An 18,908-nucleotide genomic window follows, 5' to 3' on the forward strand; every position below is an offset into this window, starting at 1 on the left:
TGAGACAGGATTTGAAATACATTCTAGAAAGTGAGAAGAAACAAAATAGCAGCAGCAGAAGAACTGGGTCCTGGACTGCTCCAATTTACAGCCCGGGGATGTGAACAGGTCAGCGTAAGAGACTCAGAAGGCACAGAGAGTGAGGTAGACGAAACTACAGGAATGTGTTCCCTGAAAACCAAAGGACAAAATGTTCCAGAAAAAAATGGAGTTATAAATATTATCAAAAACTATGGATAGCTCAAGTAAAGAAGACTGAAACAAACAAAAAAATCACCACTGTACTTAGCAGCAAGCCAGTCTCTGGAGACATGGAAAGAACAGTTTTGATGAAATGATTAAGAGGTGAAACCCTGATTGGAGTGGGTTTAGGAAGAAATGGAGGTAAGTATATCAATTCTTTCAAAGTATTCTGCTCTAAAGAAAAGGAAATAAGTTAGATGGGAGTCCAAAGTGGGCTAATGAGATTTTTTTGTTTTTTTTTTTAAGGATTTTATTTATTTGTCAGAGAGACAGAGTGCGTGTGCTAGCAGGGGGAGTGGCAGCCAGAGGGAGAAGCAGGCGCCCTACTGAGCAAGGAGCTCCATGCAGGATTTAATCCCAGGAACCTGAGATTGTGACCTGAGCCAATGCAGACACTTAAACCGACTGAGCCACCCAGGCATCCCAGGGACATTTTAAAGAAGAAATTATAGTAGGTTTGCAGTGCTGGTGGGAATGATCCAGTGGAGAATGAAAAACTGATGATTTAAAGGAGGGAGAAGAAATGCAGCAACAATGTCCCTGAGTAGGTCAAAGGGATGAGATCTAGTTAAGCGAAGGATGGGCTTTAGCTAGAAGACAGACAGAATGTATAGACATAGCTAAATGTGGTTGTGTATTTTGTAGTAGTGGAAATCTGCAGAAACTTATCTGGACTACTTCAATATTCTCAGGAAGTAGAAGCAAGGTTATCTGCTGAGATTAACGAAGGTGGAGAAAACACTGGAGGTTTCAGGAATGTATGAAAACAGTAATTTCTAAGCAGGAGAAGAAACATCATTGTTAAGTGTGGTGTGATTCACAGGCAACATTATGAGCCCACTTCAAGTTAATAATCATGACTTTAAAGTAGGATCACTTAGCTTGTTTGTGCTGTTTTCCAATTGGCTATACCAGTGTAGACATAAATAGCCCCAGATTTAACCAGGGTTGTGGTTTCACTAAAGGGCAATGAAGTGAGAGAAGGAAAAAAGGATCTGCAGGTAAATGCAAGATTAACCATGTAACAAGTTGGGTATGGAGGAAACAAAAGGTACAAGTGAAAAAGAACAATGCAAAAGTGCTAAGATCAGTGGGTCCTAGTGGGCAAAGGACTGCAAGCATTCAAGAGTATTAGAGGAAGAAATCTGGAAAGATAGGAAGCAGTGCTGGAAGTAGATCACAAATGGACTTCAAAGTAACAGCAAAGGAGGTAATGGGAGAAATAAACAAGGTAGTGTGGAGAACAAAGGGTAGAAGAGGCTAAGATATTGCAACAATCATTTAAATAATCACCAAGAGTTCTGTGAATAGGGAATGGAGTACATGGGGGTGGTAGATAATTGCAGTAAGAAGTAGTAAGTGATATAGGATAATTAACATGAGACTTAAGAGGATTTTTAAGGAGCAGACAGATAAACTTTTATCAGCTTTATAAAGCATATAATGAAAACTTAACTATTAAAATAAAATTTGCAGCTAAGTCTTTAAGAGCTAATGATATTTACTTCCCTGAACTCCAACAATGACTTGCCCATTCAGTCAGTCCCACGTGATGGTGATGGACACAGAACTTCATGTTTTTATGTGACTTTTTTTTTTAATGGAGAAGTTTTCCCAAGTTGATGTTATAACATGTTTTTTACCAAATTAGAGAACAATACTTAAAGCCCATGTTTCATACATAAATTTAGTCTTACTACGAATATTAGGTTCTAGAATGTCCTCCAAACATGATGATGTTAAGACCCCAAATGAAGCAGTCAGGAGCTTTTAGGTCAGCACAGCTAGATTATCCCACCCAGTTAAGTAAGTGAGTGTGTGAAGGATTCAGTCTAACACCATAAAACAGAACAAAATATCAACTGTAGTTTGAACATAAAATCATGACCAAAGTATTCAACTTTAACCAAATGGGTTAACCAGTCATAATTCCCTCAAAAATTCTGGCTTAGTAAAATAAATATTTTTGTTTTACTTTATGTTCTGGGAATGTAATGTACAACATGGTGACTAAAATATATTATATATATTTATATTATATATATATAAATATTTATATATTATATTTAAATATATAAACATAAATATATATATAAAAATATATAAAACATATATTTGGAAACTGCTATGAGAGCAGATCTTGAAAGTTCTCATCACAGGAAAAAACCCTGTAGTTATGTGTGGTGACAGATTTTAACTAGAATTATTATGTTCATTTCACAACATAGACATATACCAAATTATTGTGTTGTGCACCTGAGACTAATATAATGTTATAGATTAATTATATCTGAGTTTTAAAAAATTCCAGCTTAGAAAATGTCCATATAGGATTGTATGTGTACAGATAGGCCAGTCAAGTTTAAGACTGGATCACAACCTAATGATGGTCAAATCAGGAGTTTAAAAATCGTATGAATCATCACTAGAAGGAAAGATCATTTAATCAGAAATACATTATGTTTGTGTATGTCACTGGAAGCAATATTAGTAAATATTAGTAATGCTAACTTAACAATATCTTGGAACAAAGTCTCACAGTAAACTAATATAGCAAATGGTTTCTTTTCTATTTAACTGAGTAAGAATAAACTGTACATAAAAAGTGCACACAGACTTTGTGAAGGCAAGGTTTGCCATGATGAAAACCTAATCTTCGTTTTTTCCAACAGAATGAAGATGTGATTTTGCTTGATACCTAGAGCAAAGTTAAATTTCTCAAGAACCAGAATGGCTGGGTATGACCTTAGACAAGTTCTCATACCTCTCTGTGCCTTAGTTTTCTCATTATAAAACAGGGGTCATAATATCTACTCTACAGCATGTTTTCTCAATGAGGGCATGGGCATACGTGCTTCTGGGCGAGGTGTGGGTGAAAAAAGCATTCTCTTTATTAATAAAACAATAATACATAACACAGTACTTAAAAAAAAAATCAGTGTATCTGTGGTATTACAATTTCATGGTGGAGAGCACGAGCAGGAGAAAACATCTACAAAAGTTTGGGGTGGGGAGGATGACAACAATTAAAAACAAAAAGGCTGAGAAGATTAAAATAGGCAGTATATGTAAAAGCATTTAGAGCTGTGCCCACTCATTACGTGTTAGTTAAGAGTTGTTTTGACTAAACAAAGAGAAAAATAATGGGTCTAAGTCTACCCTGAAATGCCAATTAGAGCTCCCCCAAGCTGAAAGTTGATTTCAAAAGGGAACTCTGTTCTTAACACATGGTGACTTACGTGGAAGTGCAACAACTGATATGCAAGGAGTAGAATCGTCAATACTCTGATCATCCTCAGAAGACAGACAAAGCCTTTTATGTGGAGGTTCAGTACTATCTTCTGAGTCTATTTCATCAGCTTCTAATGAAACAAAATAAAACAAAAATCTCAAAATCTTCAAACCAATGAGGAAAACCCAAAGTCTCCAATCAGTAACTGTAAAACCACCTTATCAATCTGCTCAGTTAACCCAATTATGCAGGTTGGACTCCAAATGACACTGCCTTCTCTGTCCCCAGTGCAGAACCTCAGCTCCTACTCTTATGGCAAGAACTATGAGAACCGGGGTGCCACTTTTTAAACATCACGCTTCTGTGCTAACAACCTGTTTTTCCAAATATTTCCCACGTAAAAACAAGGGCTGGTTCTTTAAACCACTCACAAATATTTACTGAATGCCTACTATGTGCTAGGTGCTGGGAACAGAACAATGCCAGATACTCTTCCTGTCCAGAAACTCACAGGGTAGTGGAGGAGATGACTAAAACGACGATTTCAAAATAGCGTTCTAAGAGTTATGCAGATGGAATGAGGGGAGAGGCAGCTAATTTAAACTACAGGTGAAGGAAGGTTTCCTGGAGAAGGTGTCTTAAACTGGAAAGGACTTGAATGAACAGATGCCCGGGGTAAATGATTATTACTGGCATTAGGAATACTTATTTGCAGTGACAGCAAGGTAGGAAAAGCTTAAGGTCTGTAAGGAAAAAAGCCAGCTGTGAATTGCTGGGACACAGATCTATGAAATGAGGCAGGAAGTGGGGGTTGGGAGGAAAGTGGAGATGATGGGAGTCCATCACTGTACTCTGAGAACCATGGGACACTTAAACAAACAAAACTGCACCACTGAGTATAATGAGCAAGGTCATCAGCAGTCTGGAAGATGAATTCAAGTGGGGAGATGCATTAAAAGGCTACGAGGGCCTCCCAGGTGAGAAATGAGACTCTGAACTAAGAAAGGGTGACTTGAGACAAAGGAAGCGATGGATTCAAGAAACAAAATACTATCAACAAGTCTTCATGATGGAATGAACATAGGAGATGAGAGAAGGGTTTATTCCTACCCACATTTATGATCTGGGATACGAAGTAATGAAGCTGACTGAGAGAACTAGGACTGGGAATTTTGTAAAAGAATTCAGTTTGGAACATGTGAAATTTAAGGTGTCTGTGAGAAACAAAGAATTCAGAAAAAAGAAGTTTGAATCATTTTAACAGGTAGGTGGTAACTAAAATCTATTGAATAAAATAATCAGAAATTAAGTATTGAATGAGAAAAGAAGATAAAACCTAGGTTGAGCAAAGATAAACTTAAAGCAAAATAAAAAATAAATACAAATAAGGAATAGTAGAGAAGTGACAACAAAATCACAAGCCTCAAGGTTATGGAATCTTAGCTTTTTACAGATAATCATCTTAAATCTTATTCAAAATAGTCATACAGAATCCTCTAATAGACTACAGCAAAAAACCTGACAGGACTACTTCTATATTTTCTAATGTACTACATACACTGCGGGCACCACATGATATCAAAAAGGAAGTATATTACAGTTAATCAATCATCATCTTTGTAGGCTCATTAAGATTGTACTCATTCATAAAGTAGCTACAAGACTGAAAGTTCAAATTTACAGTAAATTCTAAAAATACAAACATATTAAAAATATACATATATAAATTAAGGTTAATTCATGATCCAAAGAGAAAACCCCCTTTTCTACCATCCTGGCCTAATCTGTTTATCTGGATAACAGGGATCAAAGGTGACCTAAAATCCAGAAATTAAAAAAAATCCACAATTCTACATCAGCAAGTTCTCCTACCATTCTGAGGGCAATGAAGAATGAGGTTCCCGTCTGTGTCCTGAGTCAAAGTCACAGAGTTCACAGTTTCTACTGTTACTGTGTCAGAATCCTCTTCAACTGTGCTCATACTCAAATCTGTGGAACAGATTTCGTATTTAAAACATTATTTACAAATACGAACAGAGAGTAGCCTCCAACTTCCTCCTCCTCCCCACCAAAACACCCCCCAATTTATATTCACTACAGTATTCTTTATGTGAACTGCAATGACAGTTCAGACTTCAAAAACTGTTTTTCAAAAGGTTATCCCCACTATTTAGAGTAAGAGGTAATAATCTGCAAGAATCTGACTTCTCTAATTAAAAACTTACAGCACTTATTTTTTCAAATGGACTTGGTTTCACCACGTCCAATGAAAATGACTATTCCAAGCTGTCTTATCCATAAAATATTGTGTCTCATTAGCGAAACTCTCACCACTATTAATTGGCAATTTTGTGATATATTCAAATAGGTGTTTAACTTCTGATTCTTTCAGAAGATTCATTAAACCTTGTATCTTAGAAAATCTACAATAAATCTAATAATTAGTGTTTTTCCAAAATACTTCTTGCAAGTATTTAAGCTTTATTATTATCTTAAAACTAAGAACACTGTGGAATTATCCCCACCATGTTTTTTTCCATGATATTAAATAAGCACATACATCCATCACTGACCAAATTGCCTTTTTTTTTTTTAAAGATTTTATTTTATTTATTTGACAGACAGAGACCACAAACAGGAAGAGAGAGAGGGGGAGGAGAAGCAGGCTCCCTGCTGAGCAGAGAGCCCGATGCAGGGCTCAATCCCAGGGATCATGACCCAAGCCGAAAGCAAAGGCTTTAACCCACAGAGCCACCCAGGCACACCCCAAATTGCTTTTTTTAATGGATATGGAGGTAAGCCATTTTTTGGAATAGAGAACTGATTTTGTTTAAAGTGCCTTGACTGCTATTTTACACATACATTATTTTCCTCTTGTTCAGACAAACTGAATAATCAGTCTCACAATACAAATACTTGATGGCTGACAGGAGGAAGTGTACTGAATTAAAATCAAGGGCCTGTTTGAAGTCTTTGGGGTTCACCTTATAATGCTCAACGAAGTTCTTCCCTCAACACTCAATTTTGGTCTTGTCCACCTACTTTTTACCAACTAAGTAACAGAGGCCATAAGCTTTAATGTATACTCATCTCTCAATATTTGGCTCCTATATACAACATCTTAGTCTGTTCACATTTTTGCCATTTATTCAAGTGTATTTTCCCTTGGCAGAAAAACTTAAAAATCCATTGACATGCACATGGTAAAGATTCAATGATTCACTCAGGTCTTACTCTACAAATTACTGTTTTAATGGACATCAATCATTTAACAATAATAAAGATGACATTTCCAAAATTAAAGATAAGTAGAACTCATGATCTAGTTAACACCAGAATTTGCAAAACACAGGTGAAGTCCTTGGAACAAAGGCAGGCTTACCTAGAAAATAGATGAATCAGGTATAGCCCTTCCCACAGAATCAAGTCGCCTTCCCTTAGACACCAGCATCACCTTCATGTTATCCAGACTGCTTCTCTCCCATATTCCGACCTCTGCAACACTCTGAAAAAGTAAAAGCGTTACACAATAAGGCTTAAATAAGAACACACAATTGTGTTCTGTCAATACACTCATGACACTCTGGCCTCAAGTCTCCGTGATGTCTCAACTAGAAATGAAATGACAAAAACCAGAATTCTTTTCTAAATAGATTTCATTTTAGAAATCAAATCAGCCTCTGAAAGTATTCCCCAGTGAAAGGCAGAAATGATAAGATCCTGTACTTACTTAGTTTATAGGCAGTTTCTCAACCCCAGCTGTCCCTCAATAGGCAAATATTCTCAGAAAAAAAAGAGGTTCAACTATGCTACTGGCTCTATGAACTACAGACAGAGTATGTGTAACCTAACCCCAGGTGTAGAATACCACAAATACTACCAGGAACTATATTTTTTCTTTATATAACTTACTAACACCTCTTTATACATAATACTGTATTTCATCTTAAAGCATTAAAAACTGTGTATCTGTAAACAAACCTGTCTATGGATCTGTGGAAAAAAAAGAAACCCTAAACAATTGAGCAAGAAAAGGTCAATTACAAGCGCTCTTGAATCCAATGTTGTTCTTATTTCTGAATCCATTAAATTTTCTTAAAAGGTTGATTAGTTAATACTTTACTGCAGAAGATGGAGAAATTCAATGTGGGGGGAAAAAAAAGTCATCCATAAACTTATCAAAAGCAGAGTTCACTCTCTTTGGTGTGTGTGTGTGTGTTTATAAATGTGTATATACTATAGTGTGTAAGCAATTTATATCCTGCTTTTTAGAGTTTATTCATATTAAAAAGTATGATGAAACCAAACTAGGTATCTAACTGAAGTTTTCGGAATCACGTAAACTTAAACCTCATAAAAAACATGACATTATTTAATAATTGCCCTATCTCTGGACATCTGCACTGCTCCTAAGTTTTCATTTCCTTAAAACATACTCAAACGTTTATATACTCTATTTCCTTAAATAGTATTAATTAGTGGAAATTACTACATAAAAGAATCTTTTATGTAGTAAAAATTTAGAGTTTTTTTTTAAAAAAGATTTTATTTATTTGAGAGAAAGAGAGGGAGGGTGCATGAACGAGAGCACAAGAGCAGGGTGAGAGGCAGAGGGAGAAGCAGACTCCCCACTGAGCAGGGAGCCAGATGCAAGCGGGATCCGAGGACTCTGGAAACATGACCTGAGCCAAAGGCTGCTGCTTAACTGACTGAGCCACTCAGGCATCCCAGAACTTGGAACTCTTAAGTAACACTGAGACAGGGAAACTGTAAGGGACCTCATGGGGGGTAAAAAAAAAAAAAGTGGTTTTTTTTTTCTTTTGTTCTTTTTCGTGCTTCTAATTTTGCTAGGACCTGTACCCCCACCTTATACAGGCCTCAATGTATGTCCTCCTTGTAAAGGTCAAGGAGTTAATGATTTCTTTGAAGTCTTCCAGCACAACTGGTACCATCTAAGGAGTGACCAGACGAGGTCCTCAGGAACATTCTCCAAGACCACAGACTCCGAACACTGGGGACAATACCCCAGGCTCCAGGGCCATTAAGTGACTTAAGGAAGACACCTGAGCACTAGTTGCTGTTTGACCAGTTCCTGGATACCTGAGAAGACATGTACACCAGACCACTGCCCTTAATAACAACTCCAGACCAGCAAACAAAGTTGAGACTCTTGCCCGTTTTCCTTTGAGTCTCCCTTTCAAGAAAAGTTGTTTGAATTTATATCCAAGCCACTGACGTAGAACTTTATTCTTGGCAACCATTTTTTTTCTTTTTTAATAAAAAGAAAGCATGAAGCAAAAAAAACAGCACAAGAGCTCATGTGATAGGTGCAAAGTAGTCAATGGTTTAGCGTTTTAATCAATTTCACCAGGACCCAAATTAGTCTAAATTAAGAAAAAATAAAGGTAGATTTAAGACAATATAGAGATACGGTAAAATAATACCAGAAAAAAGGAGTCCGAAATGGCTGGCTGAAATAAAGTATTAAATTCTTGACAACCACTGATTACAGGTAATCCTCTGCAGTGTACTAGCTTTAAATCAGAAATCTAGGTTCATTTTTAAAAATTTGGCAACTGAGGTTTGAGCTTAGTAAATGGTTCTAAGGTGCTTTGCAAATTAACAAGCGTATCTGTTCCATCAACAAATATTTATCCTTTACCTACAATGTTATTAGGCACTCTCCAGGCACTGGGGATACTATGGCCATTTTTTTAATTAACTGTCTCTTTAGCTATGATCTTGACTCACTTTCCCGAGGTCTCTCCCACTCTCCACTGTAGTTAGAACTAGGAGGTCAATGTTATTTATTAATATTTAAGAAACTAATCTGGTTTTACTTGAAATTTAATTTTAATAGGTAACACATTTACATACTTCAAAATTCACAAAAGATGAAGGTGCTTATGCAGGAAGTCTGCTTCCTGCTCCAGTTCCCTAGTCACCGGGTCCCCTATAAGTAAACTCTATATGTAAGTAAACTCTTCTGTAAGTAAATTCTTATCAATTTCTCAGGCTTCCTTCCAGTTATTTGATGCATATGTAAGTCAACATAGCCCTTCCTGCTACACATACTCTTTTTACAGAAATCAACACCGAACAGTACTTTAATGGCTACTTTCCAGGGCTTCAGCAAGATAAGAAGACACCACTACAAGAATGTGACTGAAAGCTGATTAGTAATAATAGCAAAGTCCCTAAAGTGGAGCCTGCTTTGGCCTGTTGCAGAGCAAACAAAAACAAAAACAAAAACACAAAACCCCCAAAACCCAGCAGCCAGTATGGCAGAGGCTTTCCATAATGAAGAGTAGCTGAATTTAAGGTTGGAGATAAAGACAGGGGTAGATCTCCCTCGGCCTTCCAAATATCCTTGGGTGGTTTTCAGTTGGGGAATATAATTTACATGTTTAAAAGATCACTTAGACTGCAGAATGGAGAGTGGATAAGCAAGTTATGAAGATAAGCTGTTGTCTAAGAGAGGACTCTTGTTGGACTACTGACAACAAGCAACGAAAGGAGACTGAACAAAGGATATATTTGGAGGCAGTGTTGACGGGATCTGCTCAATGAAGAGATGACATAAATTAAGGATAGGGGAACTATCTCAAGCCTACTCCTAGGCTTTAGGCTTGGACAGCTGATTGAGTTTGGGGGGCACTCAGATGTGTATTATGTATTTTTATTACTATTAGTAGGAATAATTAACATTATAAGGTATTCAAATGAAGATATCACATTGACTGTTAGAAGCTGCAATTCAACAAGGATTAGACATATCAGACAAATGAGTTAGTGTCATGCAAATACATTTTTTAAAGATTTATTTATTTATTTATTTAGGCGGGGGAAGGGCAAAGGGAAAGGGAAACAGAAAGTCTCAAGCAGATTCTGACCTGAGTGCAGAGCCTAAGGCAGGGCTCAATCGCACAACCCTGAGCTGAAACTAAGAGTCTGACTTAACCCACTGCACCACCCAGGCACCCCGGCAAATAATTTTTAAACATAGTATCACCCAGACAGCTTTGGTGAAACAGCTTAGATTCCAGTTTCAGAGCACCCTTTAACAGGTGGAAATCAAGCTATATATAAGCAAGCAAAGGAGAATGAAAAGGACCAGCTAGTGATGGAGAAGGAAAACTAAGGTGTTAAGACACACAGAGTGTTTTTCAAGGAGCATTAAGTAGTCAACCATGGCAAGAGAGAAGATCATGGAGACGTAACGATCTGATCTGTCAATATGGAGAACATTGATGGCCTTAACAAAAGTATCTGAGGTATAGTGGGGACAGCAGCCCTACTGGAATATGTAGAGAATTCAAAGTAGGGAGACAAGACAAACAGGTCTTTTATGAGGTTTAGCTTTCAGGGCAAGTGAGAGTACTAGGTACAGTAATGTCTAGAAAGCTGTTATTTAGAAAAGCACATCTATACTGTATTCTGACAGGACTATGAGAGTATCTGAGAAATGTTGATGAATAAACTTGTGATAGTAGGGTACAAAGCTGAGTATTTTAGTGCCTTCCATTCTAATTCATTATACATGAAACTATGTTTAACTTCTGGACCTGTTCCTTATTTGGTTTATAGAGGAAATCTATCAGAAAGATATCTTCCCTTCATTCTCTATAAAGGGTTATATCATGTGTACTATTTTTATACTAACTAGAAACGAGAAGAGGGAAACAAAATTAACAGCCATCTTAACTGGTGAAATGGCTTTTTAGCACGTTTCCATCCATCCTTTGGTGGGTCTCTTAAATACCGACAGTATAGTAATAAAATCAAGAGAACATGTGAAATGCAGTATAAAATATTATAATGAAATACTTACATTCACATTTAAATGAAAAACGTATTCGTGTTCATTGAGAGCTCCCAATGAAAGAGAACCCTATTTAATGTAGAACGAAAGAACAACTCTGGATCTGGTACTTAATACAGAATTTAATTAAAGAAACAAATCCATCCTGTTCACTCCAGTATTGATGTAAAGTTCACATTCAATGGATTATTTTAGGACTGGTATTTCCATCCACTAAATCTACACAGGCATAACTCATTTTATTATACATTAAATTTTTTAATACAGGAAGGTTTATGGTAACCCTGTGTTAAACAAGTCTATTGGTACTACCAATAGCATTTGCTCATTTTGCATCTGTGTCACATTTTGGTAACTCTCACACTATTTACAATTTTTTCATTATTACAGCTCACGCTTGAACAACACTTTGAACTGCATGTGTCCACTTACATGTGGACTTTTTACAATACAGTACTGTAAATGTGTTTTCTTCCATTTTTCTATTGTAGGAATACAGTTTATGATACATAAAACATACAAAATGTGTTAATTGTTAGTGGTAAGGCTTTTGGTTAATAGTAGGCTATTAGTTTTGGGGGAAGTCAAAAGTTCTACAGGGATTTTCAACTCCCCAGGGGGCCATCTCCCCTAAGCACCCAACACCTGTATATTGGTTGTGGTGATCTGTGGTGATTAAGACTAGCTGAAAACTCAGATGATAACATTTTGTAAGTTTTTTCTTAAGTTTGCACATTGGCTCTGACATGCTCTTGCATGCTTTTAAATGAACTACAGTAAGTATAAACCTAAATTGCACATGCCCTGAGAACCAAAAAATTCATTTGACTTGTTCTATTGCAACCTTTGCTTTACTGCAGTGTCTGAAAATGAACTTGCAGTATCTCTAAGGTATACCTTTAATGGTCCTAATTTGCTAAGTAAACTGTCAAGATTTTCCAAAAACCACCATCAAGAAAAATGCATTTTTCCCTAGTTTGGGAATTAGTTTTGTAGATAAATTTGTATCCGTTTCTGACTATCTAAGTGTGGGAGGGCATATTTTAGTGGAGATCATGAAAAGCACAGGAGCTAAAAGTTGCTGACCCTACAAGCTTGGAGTCGGGATTCTACACTGAAAGATATGACTAAACATTGTAAGATATGATAAGACTAAACATTGTAAGATACTTTTATACAGGGAAATCAAGCAAGCTACAGAACTTGTAACACTAAAATTTTATTGAATGAGTTGACTGAAAAACACAGATGCAGGGTTTCTGGCATAAGGCCACATTTAATTTTCGGATTTTTTTTCTTAAACCAATATAAGGAAAGTTATTCATATATTCCACTGTAACATTTTGTGATGATCTTCCAAACATACTGTCCCATCTTTTGAACTTTTTCCTGCACTTACTTTATTGGGAGTATTTTCCAACAGTTCTACTTATTTTTCCATAGCATTTTCAATGGGTGCATGCTATCTAAATTTACCTAACCATTATCCTATAAATGAACTTTTGTTTGAGGTTGTGCTATTATGAAGACCCCATACTGACCACCACCACATCTATCATTGCATGTAATTAATGCCTTAGGAAATGCTTATAAAGTGGATTTCCTCTGGAGTATGTAATAATTAAAAGATATGTTTTAAGATATTTTGAAATAAAACTCTTTGCTAATTAGAAAATCTTAGTGAAAGAGAATCAAGATCAAATGCCTGTATCTTGAACATGGGTACACAGATCGTTGGCAGAAGAGAAAGATGCAGAATACTGTTTTAAGACAAAACAGGACACTTCATACTGAGGTTGAATGCTTTGGACGGTGGTTCCAGGCCCCTGGGGATTTGCTCTTCTATACACTTTGTGAAAAGTTTGAGAAGCAAAGCTATAAAGAACATAAAGCATACTAGACTAAGGTAACTAATGATCCTAACAGCTTAGTTTTGCGGTGGCAAAATATGACTACACACCATGTCAAAATTATTTGTTCAGTTTATTATAAAAGGCTTTAGTTGCTTAAGCTGATGATTTCAACTACCAACTATTTTCTTCTTAAATTTTATTTGAGAGAGCCAGAGTGAGTGAGCACACAGGCTGGGGGAGACTTCGGCAGGTGGAGAGGGAAAAGCAAACTCCCCACTGAGCAGGGCCCAATCCCCAGGACCTGGGATCATGACCTGAGCAGAAGGCAGACCCTTAACTGACTGAGCTACCCAGGCACCCACAATTAACCAACTATTGAAAGACAATGTTATTATCAAAGAAAATTACTTGGTAGTATGGTTCATTTCAAAGTGCAGCATTTCATACATGGCTTGACAATAAAATCATATTGTTGATTAGAAAGAAAGACTTTTTCATGCACTGCATGATTTAAGAGCTTATAATCATGTGTATCTGGCTACATTTAAAACTTTTATCCATTCAAAACTGAGCACTTTATGCAAGGAACCATCAGGAACTCTTTAAATGGAAATATATCAAATTATCTCCACAGTCCTCTGATTTACACTGTTTAGTTTTAAAGCACACTTTCTTGACAGAAAGTAACATACACATAAGCAGTAATACATAAACATAATGGGCATTTCTTTTGCTACATAGTATGTGATGGTAAATAAAGATTAGTGTAGACAATCCAGTACTTGGAAGAAGGGCCTGACAAGAGTGTACCTAACCAAAATGACAGCTTAAAAAAAATTAAAAACTATCTCCAGTGTGCTTTTTCCTGACAACTTCTTTCTGGAATTCAGTCATGGAATGGGGTATATTTCCACAAACTGGAAGCAGCAGACATGATAAACAGGTTCCTTCTTTTATTTATCTTTATGGAATCAAGGCAAAACCAAACCTATTTGTGATTTCTCTTACAAGAATTCTCTTCACAAAAGGAAAAGAAGGGGGAGAATGATATGAAAGCAAACAAATACCACATACATTTAATAAATGATCATTTAACAAAGCAATAAAGTTATTAACTTTCTCAGGTCATTTCCTATCATTTGAGGATTAAAAAAAGCTTTGGAACTGAAATTGCACAGCATTCAGAGGTACACCAATTGCTAGGCAAACCTTTTATATGGAAAAAAAAAGTTACAGATTAGGGCAGTAAGAGGAGACTGACTATTAAAAACAGAGCTCCATTTTGAGAAGATAAACATCCCATAAGTAGCATCTAAGACATAAAAAGTACAACTCTTCCTAAACTTCATTAGTGTTCTAAAGTTTTGCTGTCCCTGCAACAATTACAAATGTGTGTTCAAAATGATCTAGAAGCCCAGTGTTTCAAAAAACACTTCCCAGCCCTCCTCAATTTTTAACATCAATATGCCAGGTTGTAAACCCCTAGGGATGCTATTGTTTCACATTACTGTGTTCATCCTCACAGGTGTTAACTTAAGCCAATGTACTTAATGGAGCATGACAAAAGCCAACTGTTTATAATAAGGTGGAGTTATTGTCAGAACATACAATTTTATTACAATGTTAATAAAAACTAGGGCCTGTAGATGCTGGAGAGATAAATGAAGGGAATAAAAATAAGCTTCTGCTGTTTGTATTTCAATTCTAACCAGCAATATCTACACTTACAAATACACTTCTCTCTCCCATTGCCTCAGGGTGAAATCAAATAAACCTGCTGTCTTAAACAAACAAAAACCTTAAAAAAGGGAACTTAAAAAAAGATTCAAGGACATCTGCCTTCTTTAGATAGAATTCTCTATTAGTAACCACATCCCAGCCATACTCTGCTTTCCAAGATCAAATCCTAACTCCAAAACATTCTTGTGACTGCTTCCCCTCAAAATATTTCTAAAATCTTTACGTTCTGAGGAAAATACTTATACGATATGTATTTATTTGTCTAACTGCTCAAAGTATGAACTTAAAGTTCTAAGCAAGTATGCAATGCCCGGTACTTACTGATGAAGACAGGGCAATAGCATTTGGCCCCATCATCTAGCTCAACTGCAATCAAATATAGTCAGATAGTCACTCAGAAAAGGCAGATTCTCGATCAGTCCCCAAAAGCGTATTTTTGGGTAAGCCTAGCAACTAAACTAGTAGAAAAAATTTAAAAATTTTAAAAAGACAAAAATTAGCTTCTTGCTGGCACAAAAGTATATGGAAGTAAAAATAATGAGATAAACATGAAATGTATTTTTCATAACTGTAATTTTTTTCCATACAAATTCAAGCTGTTTTGTCCCTGGTGAACTATTCTCATCCCAAATTTTTCTCAGACAGCCTATTTTTTGGTAAGGAACTGAATATTTATTTTTTCCTAAATCTTAACTACATTTCTGAATCTTAACCTAATAAATGCTTTTATCACCACACCACCAGAGTAAAACGCTAAGTTTTTGGTATTTATCGCCAAAGAATCTTTAAATGTGAAAGTGGTTGTAATTAATCAGATTACAAACAAAACAAAACAAAACAAAACAGGAATACTAAAAAGATTATTAGAAACAACTTTAAAGCCGGATCAAAGAAAGAACCACCATTGAAAAATATGAAAACCTTTAAAAAAGAAAAAAAAGATACCTCGTTTGTAAAACTTTCAACACAATGGAAGAATAGTTTCTTACTTGGGCTGGAGCTTAAAAGCTGTAAATGGTTAAACGCCTTGCACGAATTAAAAATAAAAATAAAATTAGGAAAAGATAAAAAACATTTCGGAATGGTATTATTCTTTTCTTAAAACCCGGCATATTCGAAAGTCACCCTACAGACGATGAATTTTGTCGGATGTCCCAACAAGCAGCCTCGCCTACTGTCAAGAGGCACACGACGATGAATCAAATTACAAGAGCAACGACACACCGAATTTGAATTTCCAGATTCAAACATGGAAAAAGAGAGGGACTACTGACTCACATTTCATATAATTATCACCCTCTCATCTTAACGCCGAGTATTTTTATTATAAAAACAGATGCTGTATCATTCAACTGCATGGAACGGCCCTTGGCCACCTCTCCTCCCAAATCTACGCCAGAGACTGGGTCAAAACAAAGTCTACTGTAAAGGACAAGAAGATTAAAAAAATTTAAAAACTTCCTCAGAACTCAGCAAAATATGCCAACTACTACTCTGCAGACGCCTTTTACGGTTCTCTGCTCGACTAGAACACTCTCCCCTCCGCAGTCAGTCCAAGTCCCTCGTTTTAAGAGAGGCTGACCGAGTTACCGCGGCCAGCAACCTCGCCTGCCTCCGCATGGGCCTTGAACAGCAGAGCTAGAACGAATCCCAAAACATGGAAGAGTCTAAGCCGCAAACAAGGTAAAAGAAAAAAAAGGGGGGAGGGGGGAGACGAGACCCGCCCAACTCTCTCAAGCCCACCTCTCCTTCACTAGACCACATAAAACCGAAAAGGTAACAAAAAAAACCCCAAGAGGAACACCACGAGAAAGCAACTAAGGATTCCTTACTCTCCGCATTCTCGTGCCCAATTCTCTACCGAAGCTGCCGGCCCACCCCACCCCCAGGGGTCCCGGCGCCATTTAGCTCCACCGAAGCCGCCGCCATTTTCCGCCCCCGCCGGATCGCTGCTGCGCCTCGGCGGCCGCTCACTACCCGACTCTGTAGCCCGAGCCACCAACGCGGGCCGGGCCCTGAGAGGGAGGCCCTGGCCTGAGCGTGCGGGGACTGCAGCTTCAGCGTCATGAAGGCCCAGCTCCGACCCCGCCCGCGGTGCCCGAGTGCCCACAGCCTGTGCCGGCCGGCGGGAACAGGCTGGCAGCAAGGGGGCCGGACAGGCTCCACTGGGCGGAGCGGCCCTGGCGGCGGTTGGGACCTGAAGGTTCCATCGCACTTACTTCCTGTTTTGGGTCCGGGCACTTTGGAAGAACCAGGATGGAGGCTCCAAAAAATACCAGGATGGAGGAAGCAGCCACGGGCAAGAGTGGCTGCAGCTGGAGTGAGCGAGCGCGACAAGCCACCGGAAACGGAGCTACGGCCGCGCCCCGCCCCCAGCCCCCGCACGCTCCCCCTCCCGCTCTCCTCTCCCTTGGGACTGCCCTGCGTGGTGGCTGCTCGCGTCACTTCCGGCCAAGTCGGAGCGCTCTAAGTCCCTAGTTTTTGGAGCTTTGGTACCGGTTGTGTGGTGGTTCTTTGTGGTCCGCCCTTCTTTTCTCTTATAGGAACTCGCGGTACCTACAGTTCCGCCGCTGATGCTGTGAAGGAGGTCCATCTTTCTTGGGCGTAACTGTGGTCTTTCTGGCTCAGTGGGGGCAATTGGGCCCAGCTGGCAGTTTCGCAAATTCGCCGTGCTCCGGAGCCAGTACGGCCGGGCGTGGGACAGAATAAGAGCCTTGTCTAGATGCAAAAGAAAGCCGGGAATTTTGTTTGGCTCCTCACAGTGTGATGGTAATGCATTACCATATCGGCGCTTTGGGCGTGTGGTGCGGTTCTAGTCAAAAGCATCCTCTGTGAGCCTAAGATTCTCCTCTAGGGCACAGGCCGTCTTAAACCACTTTTTTTCTAAGCGGGCTGCTCTTCAGTTGCGTGGGAAACTTTTAAGAAGGGCCAATACTCGGGTCCATCCTCTGGACCAGTGTTTTAGAAGCTCCGTGAGACCCAGGCAGAGATTGTGTTTTTAAAGAGTCAAGGCCTTGGAAATCTTATGGTGGAATGGTCCGAACCTGTTACCACTATATAGGATTCCAACCTCATTTTTACTTGTTTTGGAAACTAGATTCTTGTAGTCTTTCTGTACTGAGTTGACAGAAGTTTAAAAGTTAGACCTGGGACGCCTGGGTGGCTCAGTTGGTTAAGCGACTGCCTTCGGCTCAGGTCATGATCCTGGAGTCCGGGGATCGAGTCCCACATCGGGCTCCCAGCTCCATGGGGAGTCTGCTTCTCCCTCTGACCTTCTCCCCTCTCATGCTCTCTCTCTCTCTCTCAAATAAATAAATAAAAAATTTTAAAAAAAAGTTAGACTTAACTAATGTTCTTGCTTCCAACAACTATGTGTAGACTCAAACTATGTTGTCACAAGGGTAATGTAGTCCGTAAAGGTCAAATAAGGCTATGGAGAATGTGAAAAGGTACTCCCAAATTGGTCCTAAGTAGCTAATGAGGTTAATAATACTTAATAATCCCCCCGATTATCTTAGCCTGTTTTGATTTTTCTACGCAGTTGTGGTTTCCTTTGACTACAAAATGTTGTTGAAAGACTTTGTGGAAGGGACAGTAATTCACAAACATGGGAGTGTGGTGGTAAAAAACTGCACAATGAAATGGGCTTAGAAACATAAGTATTTAGATTTTAACCCAGATGTACATAGTTTTCAGCCGTAGTCCACATAACCATGCTGTTCTTTGGGGTGAAAGAATTTCTCAGTCATAAATGTTGGGTTTCACAAAAGGAGCGTAAAACAATAAAGAGGTACTATTATATACCTACTAGAGTGACTAAAATAAAAACCACAGACAGCACCAGATTCTTGTGAAGATGTGGAACAGGAACTCTCATTAATTGCTAGTGGGAATGCAAAAGGTTACAGTCACTTCGAGAGTTTAGCAGTTTCTTATAGACCTAAACATTCTTACTATAAGATCCAACAATTGCTCCTTGATATTTACCCAATGAGTTGAAAAGTTGTGTCCACATAAC

General features: G+C 38.2%; 1 protein-coding gene across 4 annotated transcripts in view; it reads right to left on the minus strand.

The window, feature by feature from the left end:
• DMTF1 (cyclin D binding myb like transcription factor 1) overlaps window positions 1-17,247 on the minus strand; it is a 44,631-nt gene extending 27,384 nt beyond the window's left edge. For 2 of the 4 annotated variants that reach the window (XM_032304302.1, XM_032304303.1), the window contains exons 1-4: window positions 17,110-17,247; window positions 6,858-6,980; window positions 5,348-5,464; window positions 3,483-3,605 (exon numbers count right to left, since the gene is read on the minus strand). In XM_032304302.1, coding sequence (XP_032160193.1) covers window positions 3,483-3,605; window positions 5,348-5,456 — 232 coding nt within the window. In that variant the 5' untranslated portion in view covers window positions 5,457-5,464; window positions 6,858-6,980; window positions 17,110-17,247. The remainder of the gene's footprint in view (window positions 1-3,482; window positions 3,606-5,347; window positions 5,465-6,857; window positions 6,981-17,109) is intronic. The other 2 variants (XM_032304300.1, XM_032304301.1) reach the window with 2 other exon arrangements.
• Window positions 17,248-18,908: the final 1,661 nt, after the last annotated feature.

This window comes from Mustela erminea, chromosome 11, assembly GCF_009829155.1.
Source record: "Mustela erminea isolate mMusErm1 chromosome 11, mMusErm1.Pri, whole genome shotgun sequence".
Lineage (NCBI taxonomy): Eukaryota > Metazoa > Chordata > Mammalia > Carnivora > Mustelidae > Mustela > Mustela erminea.